The sequence below is a fragment of the Calidris pugnax genome, unplaced genomic scaffold (genome assembly GCF_001431845.1).
Source record: "Calidris pugnax isolate Ruff unplaced genomic scaffold, ASM143184v1 scaffold65, whole genome shotgun sequence".
In the NCBI taxonomy this organism is placed as follows: Eukaryota; Metazoa; Chordata; class Aves; order Charadriiformes; family Scolopacidae; genus Calidris; species Calidris pugnax.
The window spans coordinates 1,105,447-1,120,984 of NW_015090785.1; the positions used below are offsets into that span (position 1 = coordinate 1,105,447).

The window sequence follows — 15,538 nt, forward strand, 5'->3', positions numbered from 1 at the left end:
GGCTGCCTGAGTCCATGCTGCATGGGAGAAACCACCCACATGCAGACTTTTTTAGGTTCAAGTTGAAGGTTCTTGATAAAGCCAGCAGTGTGTTTGTGTTAGGCTCTTCCTGGACTGTCCTCGTGACTGGTGGCAGCAACTGATGTTCCCACTTGCTTCTGGTAATTGTAGCAATGGTATCCATCATAAAATCTGAGTCAATCTGCAGGTCCTGTCCTTATTTTATTATTGGACATGTATAAAGAAAATCTTGTAAAGTGTAATGGCAGCTTTTCTTGTGACTCCACTAAATTCTGTGCTGCTAGATAGGACTGGAGTGGGTGTTGGAAAGGCATCACTGGGGGTTGTGCCCTTGCCTGCCTGCAGTGGGGCATGCTCAATAACCAGCACTGGGGTGGCTGTGGCTGTATCTGGGTACGTTTGCTTGGCTCTCTGCTAATTCTGACACTGTATATTTTGTATTTTTTGTTGTTATTCAAGCTTGTGACTGTTGAGGAGCAGCAGTTCCTGAGGGAAGCGCTGTATAACACTGGAATCTTAATTGTGTGGGATCCAGCACCGTATCATGCAGAAATTCATGAGGTAAGCCTGAGTTTTCTGTAAATAAAATCAGATTCATATGCTTTGAAGTGCTTCTGTTAACCCACTTCCTCCTAGTATGGGCAATCAGTCGTTGTGATGGGGCTGTGCTGTGATGGGGACACTTGCCTGCAGAATAGGATGCTTTGTACTGCAGCATGCAGGGGGGTCAGGGTCTGGAACATTTAAGGCAGACTTCTCAACATCATCTACTCTTGAGGGGTGCAGAATGAATTTATACAAGATGGCTGGTCTCATTTTATGGTCCTTCACTGCCAAAGAGAGGAGACTTGTGGTTTTTTTCTGCTCTGTTCATCGATTCAAATCACCACAGTGACCCAAAGGGCAGATGAGGTGGGGAGCAAGAGGGTGGATGTATGTAAGTACAGCAGGACTTTTTCCCCCGGCAGCAGCAGGTTCCCTCATCCTTGTTTCCCCTTGGTTATGGGAAAGAGTGGGATAGAAATAGAGTCTGACTTCTTGTTTCTGTTTTGCAGTGGTACAGAAAACCGGACTACAACTTTTTTGAAAGCTATAAATTATATCGTAGTATGCATCCAGAGCAGCCCTTCTATATCCTGAATCCAAAAATGCAGTGGCAACTCTGGGATATTCTGCAGGAAAATTCTTTGGAGCATATTCAGCCTAATCCACCATCGTCAGGAATGCTTGGTAAGATAATTGCCCTCTAAACTTCTCATTTAGTTTTCAGGAACTTTCCAGGATGTCTTTTTTTTCCAAGACAACTACAGATTTATGGTGCTTATCAGACTTGCTTTTAAAGTGTTTGTCTTATGCCAAAATTTAAGCTTCCTGTCCTTAAAGCAGCAGCTCACTTGTGTTAAAGTGAGCGGTTTGCAGCAGCCCTCTGAAACAGCAATAACAAACGTGGCCTGCTTCCACGTGGAAACAGGAGAGGAGATTGCAACATTGAGATGATCTCTAGGATTTCTAGCTTCTAATGCCAGAGCAGTTCCCACGGGGTGTGAGAGGAAGGATACGGCTCCTGCCGGCTCAGATCTTGTCAGACAAATAAATCTGCTTACTGCAGATGAAATCTAAGTGCTTGCCTATTTTTAATATATATATAATATATATATAATATATATAAATATGGAAATATAGATATATTGAAGAAAATATATGGCTAAAGACTCAATGCGGAGGGGTGGGGATGGTCAGGGTGAATAGTTGTCCTGAAAAGTTCAGTGATACTCCCGCTTACTCAGCATGCTAACGTTTGTCTTGTTCATCAGAATGCCAAATCCAGCCTCTCGGCAAAGGGGCTCATTTTACATTCTGCTGTTGCAAAGGTTTTCTTTCTTATTGGAGAGCAGATCTCATCATCAGCTGAACAAAAAAGAAGTGAACTTCTCAGGAAGTTCACATATATTTGGAGTCATGGCATAGACGTATGGTTTTGTTTTCCACGTGGATGTCCCACTGCTGGGCTTTAGCCCCTCCTCTGCTCCCATCACTGCTCCCATCGCTGCAGGGGAACAGATGCCCTTCTACATCCGTGTAAACAGAGTGAAGTTCTTATTTTTGTCAACCCAGTGTCTAGTTTTCTTCCACAACCTTGCTCTTGCCCAGTACCTCTTCATCCCAGCATTGCTGGGATGTGTGCAGAACAGCTGTGTGACAGCACAGGCCTAAGTGTGAACGAAGATTGTAATTTGAAAAGGTTGGTAAACGTGTTTAAAATGCACCTTAGTTAAACCACTAGTTTCACAGATGGGAGGTTCTAATGTTTTGTAAACTGTGGTCCCTGATGTCTTGGATACTGCATGAATTTTTTTGTGATGTTATACATTGGTTCTATTTCCCTAGTAATAGCGAGAATATTTGCTGCTTCTTGCACTTGGAAGAAAAATAGCCAGAAACTACAGCTTGTGATCTGGCCAGCGAGTTGAGAGGTCTGTGCCCAGCACTGACGTGTCCTCAAGTGGTTTGTGTGGCTGTCACAAGGCACAGGAGGGCAGCACTGCTCTGCGGCGGGGGAGCTTGGGGGGGCCTGAAGAGCAGAGGATGCTCAGTCTCCCTCAGCCATCTCCAAGCAGAGAGATCTCCAAGGCCAAGGAGGCATTTTCCTGCCCCCTGCGTTCACAAGAGGCAGGTGGGGAAAAGGTGAAGGTCTCATCACTGCTTACCCAAGCAGGTTTGAGATGGGCTGTTTGGATCAGATAATTGCAGTTGCACAGTTGGCAGACGCCCAAGTTTCCACGAAGGTCACAGAGAACGATAGCGCTCTTAAAAATCGGCCTTTTGACGTGGCTGTGGCTGTAAACAGTCTGCTGTAATCAAGTTGATCATAAGCTTTGCAAGAGAGGGCTTCAGAAAACAGCCCCATCTGGCCAGGCTTCCTCTTTCCCCTTTATATCTGAACATTCAAAAAGAAAAACCCTTCCCAGTGGGGCTGGATGCTCCTTGCTGACCGCCTGTCTGGTGGGAACGGGTAATCAGTTCTGTGGTTTGACACGGGGTGTCTGCTCTCTTTCCCTCCCTAGGCATTGTGATCATGATGACGCTCTGTGATGAAGTGGACGTGTATGAGTTTCTCCCTTCCAAACGGCAGACGGACATTTGCCACTATTACCAGAAGTTTCACGACCGTGCCTGTACCATGGGAGCTTACCACCCCCTCCTGTTTGAGAAGAACTTGGTGAAGCACATTAATCAGGGCACAGACGAGGACATCTATACTCATGGGAAAGTTACTTTGCCCGGCTTCCGAAACGTGCGTTGCTAACAGATCGGTTTTTAGTGTGTCTAGGAATTTTTCTTGATTGTCAAAGCACTTTTTTAATCAGGGTTGTCAGATTTGTTAGGTCTAAGCACTGGTGTGTTTTTACAGCTCTTCCACGTTGCAACACTTGCTCGTAGGACCTTGTTGCCTAACTTTTCCCAACTGTAAGGGGGTGTTAATACATTGCGGTACGTCCACGTGGGATCTGCATGAGCCACTGCAATAAATTTACTCCCGGTGGAGCCAGGCTCATCAGCAGGTGGATCTCTCTGCCTTCATCTCAACCAATCATGGTGTATGGGGGCCGCAGGAAATGCTTTCTAAGCAGAGATTGCACAAGTCAGGATCAAATACTGAATATACTTTGTTTTGCTTCAAAGGGGTTACGACAACCAGCAACTTGGTTGATTGAGAAACAAGAAAAATAATTTAGAACTTGTTCTCATAGTCTTCGGAGCTCTTTGGAGCAGGGTTGATTTATGGAAACACTGTCAAAGCTGTGTACTGATAAGCTAAAGTCTTAGTCAAAATATTTTGTAAACAGTTTGTAAAATAACAATGGCAACTTCCTTTCAAAATGTATGACTTCTGAAATCATTCATGTGGCATTTTTGGCAAAGGAAGAGGGAGGCAATTCACATTTCAGTGATTCTTGCAATTTTTTAAATTTTTACTTTTTTTTAAATTGCTTAAAACAAATTTTAGTGAACATTTAATTCTCCTGTACAGTGCTGTGCTTGGTACAGAAGAAGCCTTATTTCAAAAACGTTTCAGGGAAGATGCTCTGAGGCACGAATGGGAGAACTCACTGGAAGTCAGTACCTCTTTCCAGCTCTCTGCTGGTCTACCTTTGCGATTATTAGCAAATTATTTGCTGCTTCTCTCTGGTGACAGAAATGCCACGTAGCTGCTGGCCAGATGAGTTCCAGTTCTCTGCAAGCCAACCCAGGTGCTCTCAGTTGCTGTGGGCTTTCTGAATAGGTTTGGGAGCAGGTCGTTGCCCCTGTGCTTCATGAGTGGCAGGGAGGGAGAGTGTGCTCTGCTTCTCATGCTGAAATGCAGGTAGAGCTGAGGACACCTTTTCCCTGCTCCAGGGGACGGTCCCTAGCAGCATGGTGGCAGTAATAGCTCTTCAATCTCTGTACATCGGTGAGAACACCTTCCCTGTCCCCTTCCGTACTGTTGTGTTTCATGATGTCTGTAAAGAAAGCTTTTTCTTCTCCTGTTTTGAATAAATCCTGTGAAGTCATTGGCCCGTTCTTGGCTTGGTGAAACCAGCATCAATGTCATTGCTCTGTGGCCTCGGGGACTTGTACCAGCCTTGCACCAGCGCAGGCAGGGCTGGGAGGAGCTGCTCAGCCCCTCGTTTCAGTAAGCCCAGGGCTCTTGCCCCATCTTGGTGAGAGGGCTGCTGCTGTGGGGCTGTTCCTCCAGCTGTGGGGCTGGCTTTTCCTGCACACCCATCTGTTGGGATGGATCGGATCTGTCAGTGATTGGAAATTGTATGTAATGTGATAGATAACATGTAAAAACATTCAGGTCCTTACAAGGCTGCTCAGGGGCACTAGAACAAGAATGCAATGAAGCCCGTGAGCAGTTGTGTCTTATTAAGTGTTCGTTATCACTGTTGGGGGGAGAGAGCTGACAGAGGAAAACCCAGCAGAGGCTGTTTGGGAGAACTCTAGCAAACTTCTCTCCATCTCCACTCTGTTTGTAACTGTCCTGTCTCTCGCCCTCGGCTCATGGGTTTGTCTGCTACAGTGATTTGCTGCCTTAGTTGGGATTCGGATCCCTTCTGCCTTTCTTCCTAGGCTGTCTCATTTGTTAATTCTTACAGTGTTGCTCTCCCCCTCCTCCCCTGTTGGGGTGACCAGACCAGTGACCCTCCACAGCTTGGGCTGTGTGATGGATGGATGGCACCTTGCTGCAGGGGAGCAAGCACGGTCTGCCTGCTGTTCACCCCGGGGTCCCCCAAACCACCTTCTCCTCTGCAGTGCTCCTGCAAGAAGGCAAAACATCAGTCAGGCCCCCCAGGGTCTTTCTGAGCCCCCAGTTACTTATGGGCAATAGTGTTACACTGGGCATGGCATTTCCAACGTTACGCTAACACTTTTAGCAAGATCCAGCATGTGATTCATTTACAATCTAAATAGAGTTTTACAAGAATTATGACAAAGCTCAAAATAGGCCAGTGTTAACCCTCTTTTTTTTTTTTTTTTTCCTTTGGAGTTTTACAAGAATTATGACAAAGCTTAAAATAGGCCAGTGTTAGCCCTCTTTTTTTTTTCTTTTCCTCTTTTTGGCTGCATAGATCCAGATCTAATATAAATTGCAAGTGACGACAAGTCTGGTGTTTAGAAGAGCCAAGTTTAAGTTAGTGGGCAGCAATAGCTAGACTGTAACAAAAGCCTTATCCCTCCTGCAGTCTCCAGGGATATACCTCCTCCAGTCTCCCCTCCTAACTGTTGCCAGAGTGTGAACAGCCACGTGAAGAGCAGGAAGAGAGCGACACTGGAGGGCTAAGTACTGGGAAGGATGCTCCATGCTGATATGGGAAGGGTGTGGGGGAAGGAGGAGAATGAAGAGATTATTTTAGGCTTGGATGCAGGAAGGATCTCTCCTCTCGATTCTGCTATTATTTCTGTTTCTGAATGTAGCTGTAGCTTCCTAACTTTTCCCTGCAGTATAAACTAATCTATAGCACTCACAGAAGCTACAGCCTTTGAAGTACTGAAAGGAAAGGGAATGAAAGTTAAGTACTGGAAGGTGGTGGGAACTCTGGCTTAATTTGAGAGAGACATCACCCCTGAATTGTCTTGACTTCAAGTTCAAACTTTGCATTATCCAGTATTCCACCTATTTCTGGAACTCTGTTGATTAACTGGCAACAAGTCCATTTTAGTATGGCAGTGGATTGTTCCTTCCTCTTTGCCTTTAGGTGTAGTAGAGAGCCAGGGGCAGGGCTGTGGAGAGGTTATCTGGTAAGACTGGAGCCCAGAGGAGGTAAGTGCAGCTGTTGGGGCTCATGGTTGGACGTGGAAGTGTTTGGGCAGTGTAAAAGCAATGACAATGTGTTACTGGCAGAGGAACACTGGACTTCATTGTCTTTGGAGGAGACCTTTCATTGTCTGGGCTCACAAAACTGCCTGTGGTTTTTTTGTTTTGCTTTCACTAAAGGGAACAAGAAGGGAGAAAAGTCCCAGCAATTCCAATTGTATGCACCTGAGTCAACACAGCCCTTCCTCACCTCCCCGAGAAGAATGGAGTGGTTGGGTGGAGACTAGATCTGACAAGACAATAATATATCAACAGTGATGGTTAAAAAATACATGCTGGCACTCCCTGGAGAGAAACACAAGCCACCCCAGCCACACATACCTTTTATTTTCTGGGCCTGAACCCATCTAAAGGCGCGGGTACAAGCAAGATGGCTTATTCTTCTCTGTTGTGTACCATGAAGTCTGATGCTTTTGCCCTGTAGCGCGGATGTTTGTTTTCTCTTGTGAGTTGTACCATCCTGGCAGGGAAATGTGTTTGTTTGCTTTGGGTGATGATACAAGGCACAGTGACAAAGCATCAGGCTTCATTTTGGAGCAGATAATTTGTGTGCGTGGCCATAGGTATCTTAGGTCCTAGCAAATGCTCCAGAAACAATATGCCACAGGGATGGAAATGCCCTGGTGCGTTTACAGGGGAGATGAAAATGGGAAAGAGCTTGTGGGGGTGGGGACATGTTACTCAGTGTCCCGAGAAGGCAGCTGCCTGCAATCACCATATTCACCATGGTATCACCTGGAGGTAATGAGCTCTCTGGGAAATGCTGGGAGCAAGCTGTGACCTGGCCAGCTTTGTGCCTTACTCCAGGTGAGAAGGAGCCACAGATCAGGGCTCCTTTTTGAAGACAGAACTTGCAAGGAAGAGGATGTACTTGTTTTTAAAATGCAGACAAAGGAAAACTGGTAAGTGGCCCTCTCTGCTCTGTAAGCAGGTAATAATTTCTTCTCTTACTGAACTAAAGGAGCAGCTTAGTAGTGTTGTCTTGTGAAAGGTATGGAAAATGTGTTTAATACACAAGACTGTGACTCCTCATCCCGATAACACAAGGGAGGGACATCTGGTGTCTCCTGGAGTTGGTCATGCACAGCTTGTGTCATGCACAACTTGTCTGCTGTTCTAGAGTTGGGTATGGAGGGCTTCTTCCAGGGGATTGTGCTAGAGGGCTGCAAACAGAGCACCTTCACGCTATCTCCACTGAAAAAGGAAGGAGCCCTCATAGGGACCAGCTTTCACACTCCATCTTTCATCCAAGGCCTGTGAAATGCCTTCCCTCTATAGATAAGTGGCCACCATTGCTACTTGTCCTCCAGGAGGTCAGCTCAGCGTTCAGGTGGGATCTCAGGCCGTAGTCCAACTCCTCTTACAGGGAGAGCTCTGGAACTTGCACCTTCATTGTTCCTTTACCTATCTGCTCCCCTGAGAGTGCGTGCTGGCAGGCCTTCGTCCACTCAAGATGTGTTTTGGGAAGATACACAGGTGTTTGTAAAGGCAGAATGGAAGGTGAGCAGGGAAAAAACGATCTTGGGAAATGGTTTCAAAGAGTGTGTGTCTAGTGCAATTTGTTCCAAGTAACTCTCAGAAAAGCCAGAGAAGGGGAGGAGCAGAGGGAGTCAATTGAAAGTGGTTTGGTTTGGTGCGAGTAACTTTTGGCAGAAGATAGTTCTCTTTAAACAGAAACAGATACTTCCCAAAACACAGTGAACTTGGTGTGCTGTCTCTGTGCCAGCTCTGAGCGTGCTGCTAGTTTTGAAGGTCACTGTGCATTGAAAGCTGTGCTGCTGGGAACAAAACCAACTTGGAATATCTTAATTTCCATTTGTGCAAGTATCTTGCAGTGCTTTTCCTGCCTGGCCCTGACATCCTTTGCAAAAACAGTAGCGAGGGACTCCCATGAGCCAATGCCGTTTCAGACCTGTGGCAAACCCTTTGCCAGTAGATGCTGATGGCTGTTCTCCAAGTTACAGTTTTAGCATGGAAATGTGTCGTTTGCAGTTTCAATGACTTCTAAAACCTCACGTGGCTTTATGAAGCCCTTGGGGTGGAAAGTTGTTTGCTGTCACAGGCCAATGGGGGCTTTTAAAATCTCCATCTGGGTTGGCGACTCTATGAACATCGCAGAGGTTATTCCCATGTCCTCTCTGAGGAGGTGGATTTGGGAGGACTCATGGGGTCACAGCATTCAGCACATGAAAGAGAAGATGATGCTTGCCAGTGGTGTGAATGGGTGGGTTGAAGGAGGATGGAGGGTCTGTTGACCTGTTGTAGCAGCAGCTCTTCTGTCCCTGAGCGTCCCCGCTGGCCACCGTGGCTGTGCCTGCTGTGTGGCATCAGGGCAAGTGGACGGACGGGCTCCTGCCCCCTTCAGCACAGGGGACCCAAAAGTGTCAGCAGTGGCATTAATCCTTCTGTGGTTCCCATTGTATCAGTGCAGGAGAACCTCAGGAGGAGGATTCTTGTAACCTAACCTGTCAAAACGTGGAATATCTGAGTCCTCCTCTCATATTGAAAGACTAAAATGAAATGCAGGGCCCTGGCGGGTGAAAATGGTACCAGCATTTGTAGCATTTATTTCCATTCCCCAAAGAAAATAAAATTGCTAATACGTGTGAAAGTAGGCTGTATTTTATTAAAAGCCAGTTTCTGGTGCATCCAGCAGCATAAACATAGGAAAACTGAATTGCATGGTCAACGTGTGCTTTGTGTATTACAAAATCAGTGTTATTTATGGCGTCTGAAGTGTAACATAAACACTAATCTGAACAGGTATATGGAGGAGGAACTTGGCTTTTTCCTGCTTCAGCTGAGTGTTCCACACCTATTCAGAAATGCTGAATAGCTGCATTACCACTTAAAATACCTCTTGAAAAAGGAGCCAGATCTTTAATTGGGATAAATCAATGAAGTATCCTGCCTTCAAGGAAGCTATAAATCATTTTAATGAACTGAGAATCTGTTTTCCCTCTCAGTTGCCTGTTTTCTCCTCGGGTATCTTCACGGACATTATCCTATTTGATTCCCTCTTGGTTTACCAAAGATATATTAAAGGCCCACGTTTCTTAAGAAAATGTGTGTGAGGGGGCATTTGCACTTGAATTGAGGAAGAAGGCTGAGCAAGCAGTTAAAGCTGGACCTCCTGTGTCAAGGACAAACTGCAAAGCAATTTGTTGCTAGGGGAATGGAGTTTTCTAGGTAATTTAGAAGGCGCTGTTTTGCTCCAGCTGCCAGTGCAAGGTGATTTATATGGCCCCTGTGAATTGGGACTGAGGCTGAAGAGTTTAAGGGAAATGATGAAGAAAACTTCTTTATGTGTTAGGACTGAGATGCTCAAAGCAGTTTTAACAAGAAGCAACTTAATCTTTATAAAGTAGGACTGTAGTGGCATATAATTTCAGCCTGACCGAGGCGATTGTGTCTGATAGCTTAGAGAAACTCTTTTCTTATTTTTAATGATTGAGCACGAGTTCTAATTTGCATAAATAAGATATGCAGTCTATTATCCGTATTTTTCCCCACTTAAATTCCAGGCACTGTTTGCGTAGGAGGATTGGTGAGTGACTCAGGCAATGCGATAGCAATTTGGCATCTTTACTTTCAAATGGCATGAGGTAATGCTAGGGCTAAGCTGTGTGTCCTGGCAGCAGGTCTGAGCTCCGTGTGTCCAGCTGGTCTCCAGCTGTGCAGGTCTGCAATGGCTCCAGAGATGCTGTATGTGTGGAGTGCTTTTTCTGCTCCATGATGTCAAGACTTGTGTAGCCCTGTTCAGTAAGCTTTGTAGCTTGAGCTGTCTTTGAGCTCACCTCACACGTGAGATGAACCATTGCCTCTGAGCTTCCATACCGAGCTTCTGTCCAGGTCTGAGCTGTCCCTGCGGCCCAGGGGTGGACAGAGTACCTCTTGGTCTCAACCATTTTGGTTCTGTCACCAAGTGGAGGTGACACAGCGGTAGCTGGGAGTGGCTGCTTTGCATGTCATGATCTGACTGGAGATACTGGTGCGGGATGCCAATGGAAAGCCACAAAATGGGTATGTATTGATAAAATAAGTCATTGTTGGATTGACTTCTCCTTGACCCTACCCAAGTTCTGCTGGGACACCGGTTTTGGGTGGGGTTGGCTGGGTGGGTGCTTTACAACAATGCTAACCTCTGGGTTTCTCTTCTGATGAATAAGAAAGTCAAACACATTCCTTCTGTGCCAGACTAATGAAACCACACCAGTCTCTTGCCTGCTAGTGACCTCCTGCCTGCACGCACCCAAACCGCTGCGCTGAAGGAGTTCTCATTTACTCTGTTTTAATGTTATGGTTGTACTTAATAAAGAAATATAATGATAGTGCCATAATACAGCATTGTCATATGTTGCAGAGAAAATAATAGCAAACGAGTAGCCTTGGTGTATGTGTATGTGAACAGGGAAGTGGTATGGCAAGAAATCAGCTATTTCCATTGCTGTTTGCCATAAAATGGACAATACAGGAAATGGTTTTAAGTTCAATTAATTTTCAGTTTTCTTATATAACTATTAATATTAAAATGAAGCATGTGTTGCCCCTTCTTCCCTGTGACCCAAAGTGTGTCAATGACCACGCTGTGTTTCAGGGTCCCTGCAGGCACACGGGGACTCCTGCACCATGGAGGGACCAGGTTCCACCCCGCTGCCCCTTTCCCTGCCCTGGAAGGTCTCTGGGGAGTTGGAAAGGGATGGTGAAGGCTGTGAGCGTGTTCTCCTTTGTGAAACCCATGGGTATATAGTGGTCTAATCCTGTCATCGTTTGCTATCTGTCCTATCTTGTGAGCAGATGGTTTCTGTGCTCAATATTTCCGTAGCCTCAGCATTATGCAGATGCTTTATTCAGTAATCTTCCAGCGTAAGCAATAAAGCATCTTTGGAAAAGCTGATACACAAATTAATAGCAGCTGAGCTGATACCATCACCTGAACTCACGCTTTGTTTTCATGAAGTGTAATTTGCCAGCATACCCCTCTGTTAGACGAGGTCTTAAATTCCCCACTGTGCCCAGCTGTAACTGTGAGTGGGTGGTCACAAGGGAGTTGCTCAGAGAAAAAACAATAAATAAAGACAGAAAAGTTCTAAAAGTGGGTCCTGGAGAGGTCATCCCCGTGGTTTGCTGAAGCAGATGAAGCTGGGGTTGTAATGCAGCAAGAAGATCATTGAAGGATGTGAGCGGGGTACGACTGTGAATGGATTTTAAAGTCCTGAGAAAGAGGTATCAGTACTGTACCACCACTGTATGTGGGAACATGTCCACCACGCTGCTTTCGGCACCAGGAAACTATGTGAGGGCAGATTTTTTGGTACAAAAAATATGGAGGTGAATATACAAGCTGTTTATGCCAAGCATTTTGTTACAAAAAAGCCCAATACTGAAAACCATCATTAGCTTAATCACTCCAAACTCCCTAAAGCTGTTGGGAACACCTGGGTATGTTGCTTGACGTTTTCAGCTGTGATGAAGCTGCATTTCAAAGCCCTTCTGTGGATCAGTAAATGCCAGAAACACTTTATATTTTTCTTCCAAGGAGGGGCTGAGACCGCAGGGACATCTCAATACAGGGCTGAGAGCTGCAGTGCTGTGGAAGCACGAGGGGTTGCTGACATTGGTCGGACTCCTGGGCACAAGAGTGATTCATCAGGAGTCATTTAGAGTTTCCTCGGTCAAAGTCTGCTCTGGAGAGCCCCCCCACACCGCTTGCCTAACTTCCTTCAAGTTAAAAATTTGCTCTGTATTTACTTGCTAATGTAAGTGTTGCTGTGATGACTGAAGACATTGATCCGGTGGAACCCACTGCAGCCGTTTCCAACAACACAGCCCTTGAAAACAAGTCTTCCTTTGAAGTCAAAGGTGTTTACTCCACCAAGGGCAGCGCTTGGCGCTTGTTCATTTGTCAAACACTAAAAAAATACTTAATGATGATCATCAGGGAAAGTAACCGGGAAATGGTGTATTTGGTGAGAACGAGAAGAGCTGTGAAATGAGTTTCAGGAAATATGTATGTTTATAAAATATATATTTTATAGATATTCCCAGTTGGCAGTCATGAGTGTGCTGAGTCAGTGCGATTTTGCTGCAGTATCAATATTTTAATGTCCCTTACTGAAGCAAATACACAGGCACACATCAGAAATCCTCTAGTGCTGCAGAAGCGGTTTCCACTTGCAAACCTGAATGAGCCCTTGCCTGGTGCAGAAACTGGATCAGTCCCCACCGTGTAGCTGATGTGAGGTCCCAGCGCTCCGTGAGGAGGCCACAAGAGGTGATTTTGTGCCAATGTTGGAACATTTTGTTGTTGCTTATCACTTAGCCAGATTTATGCCATTCAGTGACATTTAAGAAGTCTGTTTGTGTACTGTGGGGACTCTGCTGGCTGTTAGTGCCGTATGAGACATGTTTGTATGTGTATAGATATATATACATACCCATACACTGGCACAAGGGGAAGAAGCAAAAACTTGCAGAGCAAAGCAGTAGTGTTTTAAGCAAGAGGGCCATTCCTGGCTCTGGGGATAACTTTAATACCCATGCACTTGCACAAGGGGAAGAAGCAAAAACCTGCAGAGCAAAGCAGTAGTGTTTTAAGCGAGACTGGCAGTGAGGGCCATTCCTGGCTCTGGGGATAACTTTTGGAGTCTGAAGGGCTTTGTTACTGTATGTGCTTCCTGCAGCGCAAGTTTTCCCATAATAGTGCAATATGTGGCCAGATTGCACTTCTGTATTATACTTGTTAGTCTGGTGTATATTTATATTTTAATTTTGAAGCCTGGGAAAGGTAATTAATCTGCCTTGGTCACAGATTACTGCCCGTGTGCTACATTCAGACCCACAGGCTGGAGGGGTGTCGTGGGCTGAGATTCTCTATTTCATGGTGTGTCGTCAATGTATAAGAATTTATATTTTTTCTATGTTTAGTCTCCTTTGCTTGTCTTTTGGGAGAGGATGAAAGTCTCCGGGTACTTTTCTCATACAGGTATTGCAGATTTAGTATTTCTAACAGTGCAGCAATATCCGTTACGATGGATGGAGCACAGGTTGGAATTTGGGTAGTGGACACATTTGCACGTGCTTCAAAATGTGAGCAGGTGTAACCAGAATTCTCCAGATACTTTTCTCATACAGGTATTGCAGATTCAGTATTTCTAACAGTGCAGCAATATCTGTTACGATGGATGGAGCACAGGTTGGAATTTGGGTAGTGGACACATTTGCACGTGCTTCAAAATGTGAGCAGGTGTAACTAGTGGGGTTCTTCATACTAAAAAAAAAGGACATGTGTGAATGGAAATGAGTTTCTTCCATTCAGTTTCTATTTAACGAATTTTGCCTACCTTAATTGAGTTCCCAAGGTCAATGGGTCCAGTCTATTCAGGTTGTCAGAAGCTGGTTGATGCTTTTGCTGCTGCTTCCAAGACTGTTTGTCTGTTAAGTTTTGTAGTATTTGAAGTAATTACAATTGCTAGTGTAGTCTGAAACTAGCTTTCTAATGTCTGTTACTACAGCTATTCCTCAGTTTTTCTCTCAAGATTGGTCATTTGATGCCTTTAGATATCTGGCTGGAAGACAAGAACTCAGAAGAAAAAAAAAAGCCTAAATATATCAAATACAGCCTCCTCCCTCAACCACAAGTAGATACTTCCCACAGGGAAAAATAGTATTTAAAAATATAATTTTAAATTAGAACAGCCTTTGGTATGTGTTACAAAAACTTGCACAATTGCAGCTTTCTCATTACAAAGCTAAAGAATCGAGTCTTTAAAATGAAGAGTCACTTGAATTGCTTGAGAGCCTTGAAAAACCTGGTTTCCTCTTCTGAAATAATTTAGCATCACCTCAGAACAGCAGTTGCACTCATTTGGGGAATTTGCCTCTGCCCAGTTCATTAGTTTTAGTTAAATGATTGCCTCCCCGAATGCCGTGATGTATGTGGAGTCGGCCGAGGGCTGGTGTTGCACTGGTGGATGAGCTGGACCATGGATGGTGGGAGAAATAACACCCGATGGGTTCCTTCATGTTCTCTTGTGGATTTCTGTGTGAGAAGGGGGTGCAGCTGGGAAGGAGCTCCCCCCCAGCCCCTTCTCCCCACTGCCTCCGGGCAGGGAGACTGGGTGGCTCTGGGTTTGCTGGGGCAGTGGTCCCTGCTGCGGGGAGTCTCTCAGGGCAGGGCGGATGGTGGGAAGAAATAACACCCAATGGATTCCTTTATGTTCTCTTGGAGGTTTCTGTGTGAGAAGGGGGTGCAGCTGGGAAGGAGCTCCCCCCCAGCCCCTTCTCCCCACTGCCTCCGGGCAGGGAGACTGGGTGGCTCTGGGTTTGCTGGGGCAGTGGTCCCTGCTGCGGGGAGTCTCTCAGGGCAGGGGCTTTCCTTATTCCTTGCTACAAGCACATGGGAGATACACTGTTGTACAGGGTCAGCAGTCTCATGTTCCTGTCTATTTTTAATAAATTGGGAGAAAATCTACACCATTTTAGTATTCATCTCAGCTATTTAAATACGTGCACATGGCTCTCCCCCTCTTGCACGTTTTTATTTTTTTTTTCTAATTATAATTTTCTGACATACTTTCCTCCTGGAAGCAGAAGTTATTAACGTTTATCCTCCCAAGACTGAATGTCTCTGTTCATCTCCAAGTCATTCTTCCAATTCCAAATTAATTTATCCTGCTACGAGCTCTCTGCTGCTACGAGCAGTAACGAGAAACACACCAGTCTCAGGGTGAAACTCGCTGATGGGAAGCAGTAACATGTCTGTGGTGTGTCTTTGGGGTACAGCCTTGTGAGGGGTATATTGAAACAGGCTGAACAGTTGGGAGGGCAATGGCTGATTTACCCCAAGGAGCTTTGCAGTGGGACAAACTCCAAGGGTGTGGGAGAAGTCCCCAGGGGTTTGGTGCCTTCATTTCTTGTCCCCCTCACCTTCCCTTCTGACTCTTGGGACCCCAGCTTTTAAATTGGCCTCGTCTTTCTCCCTGCTAACCTATTCAGGAGAAGATACAGATGGCATCTAGCACTTTGACTTGCAGATTGACCACAAATTTGCAAAAGTAAATGGCTTGTTATCTGTATTAGCTGGGTAGCTTCTGATCACTCTTCCCAGCTTTGAAAAAAATGCAAATACTTAGCTGTTTACGTTACTCAAAATAG

At 45.4% G+C, this 15,538-nt stretch overlaps 2 protein-coding genes across 2 annotated transcripts in view; both read left to right on the top strand.

Moving 5' to 3' along the window:
• ST6GAL1 (ST6 beta-galactosamide alpha-2,6-sialyltranferase 1) overlaps positions 1 to 4,599 on the top strand; it is a 30,347-nt gene extending 25,748 nt beyond the window's left edge. The window contains exons 5-7 of the mRNA XM_014966279.1: positions 481 to 582; positions 1,077 to 1,251; positions 3,087 to 4,599. Of these exons, the coding sequence (XP_014821765.1) occupies positions 481 to 582; positions 1,077 to 1,251; positions 3,087 to 3,328 (519 nt within the window). The 3' untranslated portion in view covers positions 3,329 to 4,599. The remainder of the gene's footprint in view (positions 1 to 480; positions 583 to 1,076; positions 1,252 to 3,086) is intronic.
• Positions 4,600 to 5,592: 993 nt separating this feature from the next.
• LOC106902638 (G-protein coupled receptor 35-like) overlaps positions 5,593 to 15,538 on the top strand; it is a 73,106-nt gene continuing 63,160 nt past the window's right edge. The window contains exon 1 of the mRNA XM_014966286.1: positions 5,593 to 7,284. Coding sequence (XP_014821772.1) covers positions 7,248 to 7,284 — 37 coding nt within the window. The 5' untranslated portion in view covers positions 5,593 to 7,247. The remainder of the gene's footprint in view (positions 7,285 to 15,538) is intronic.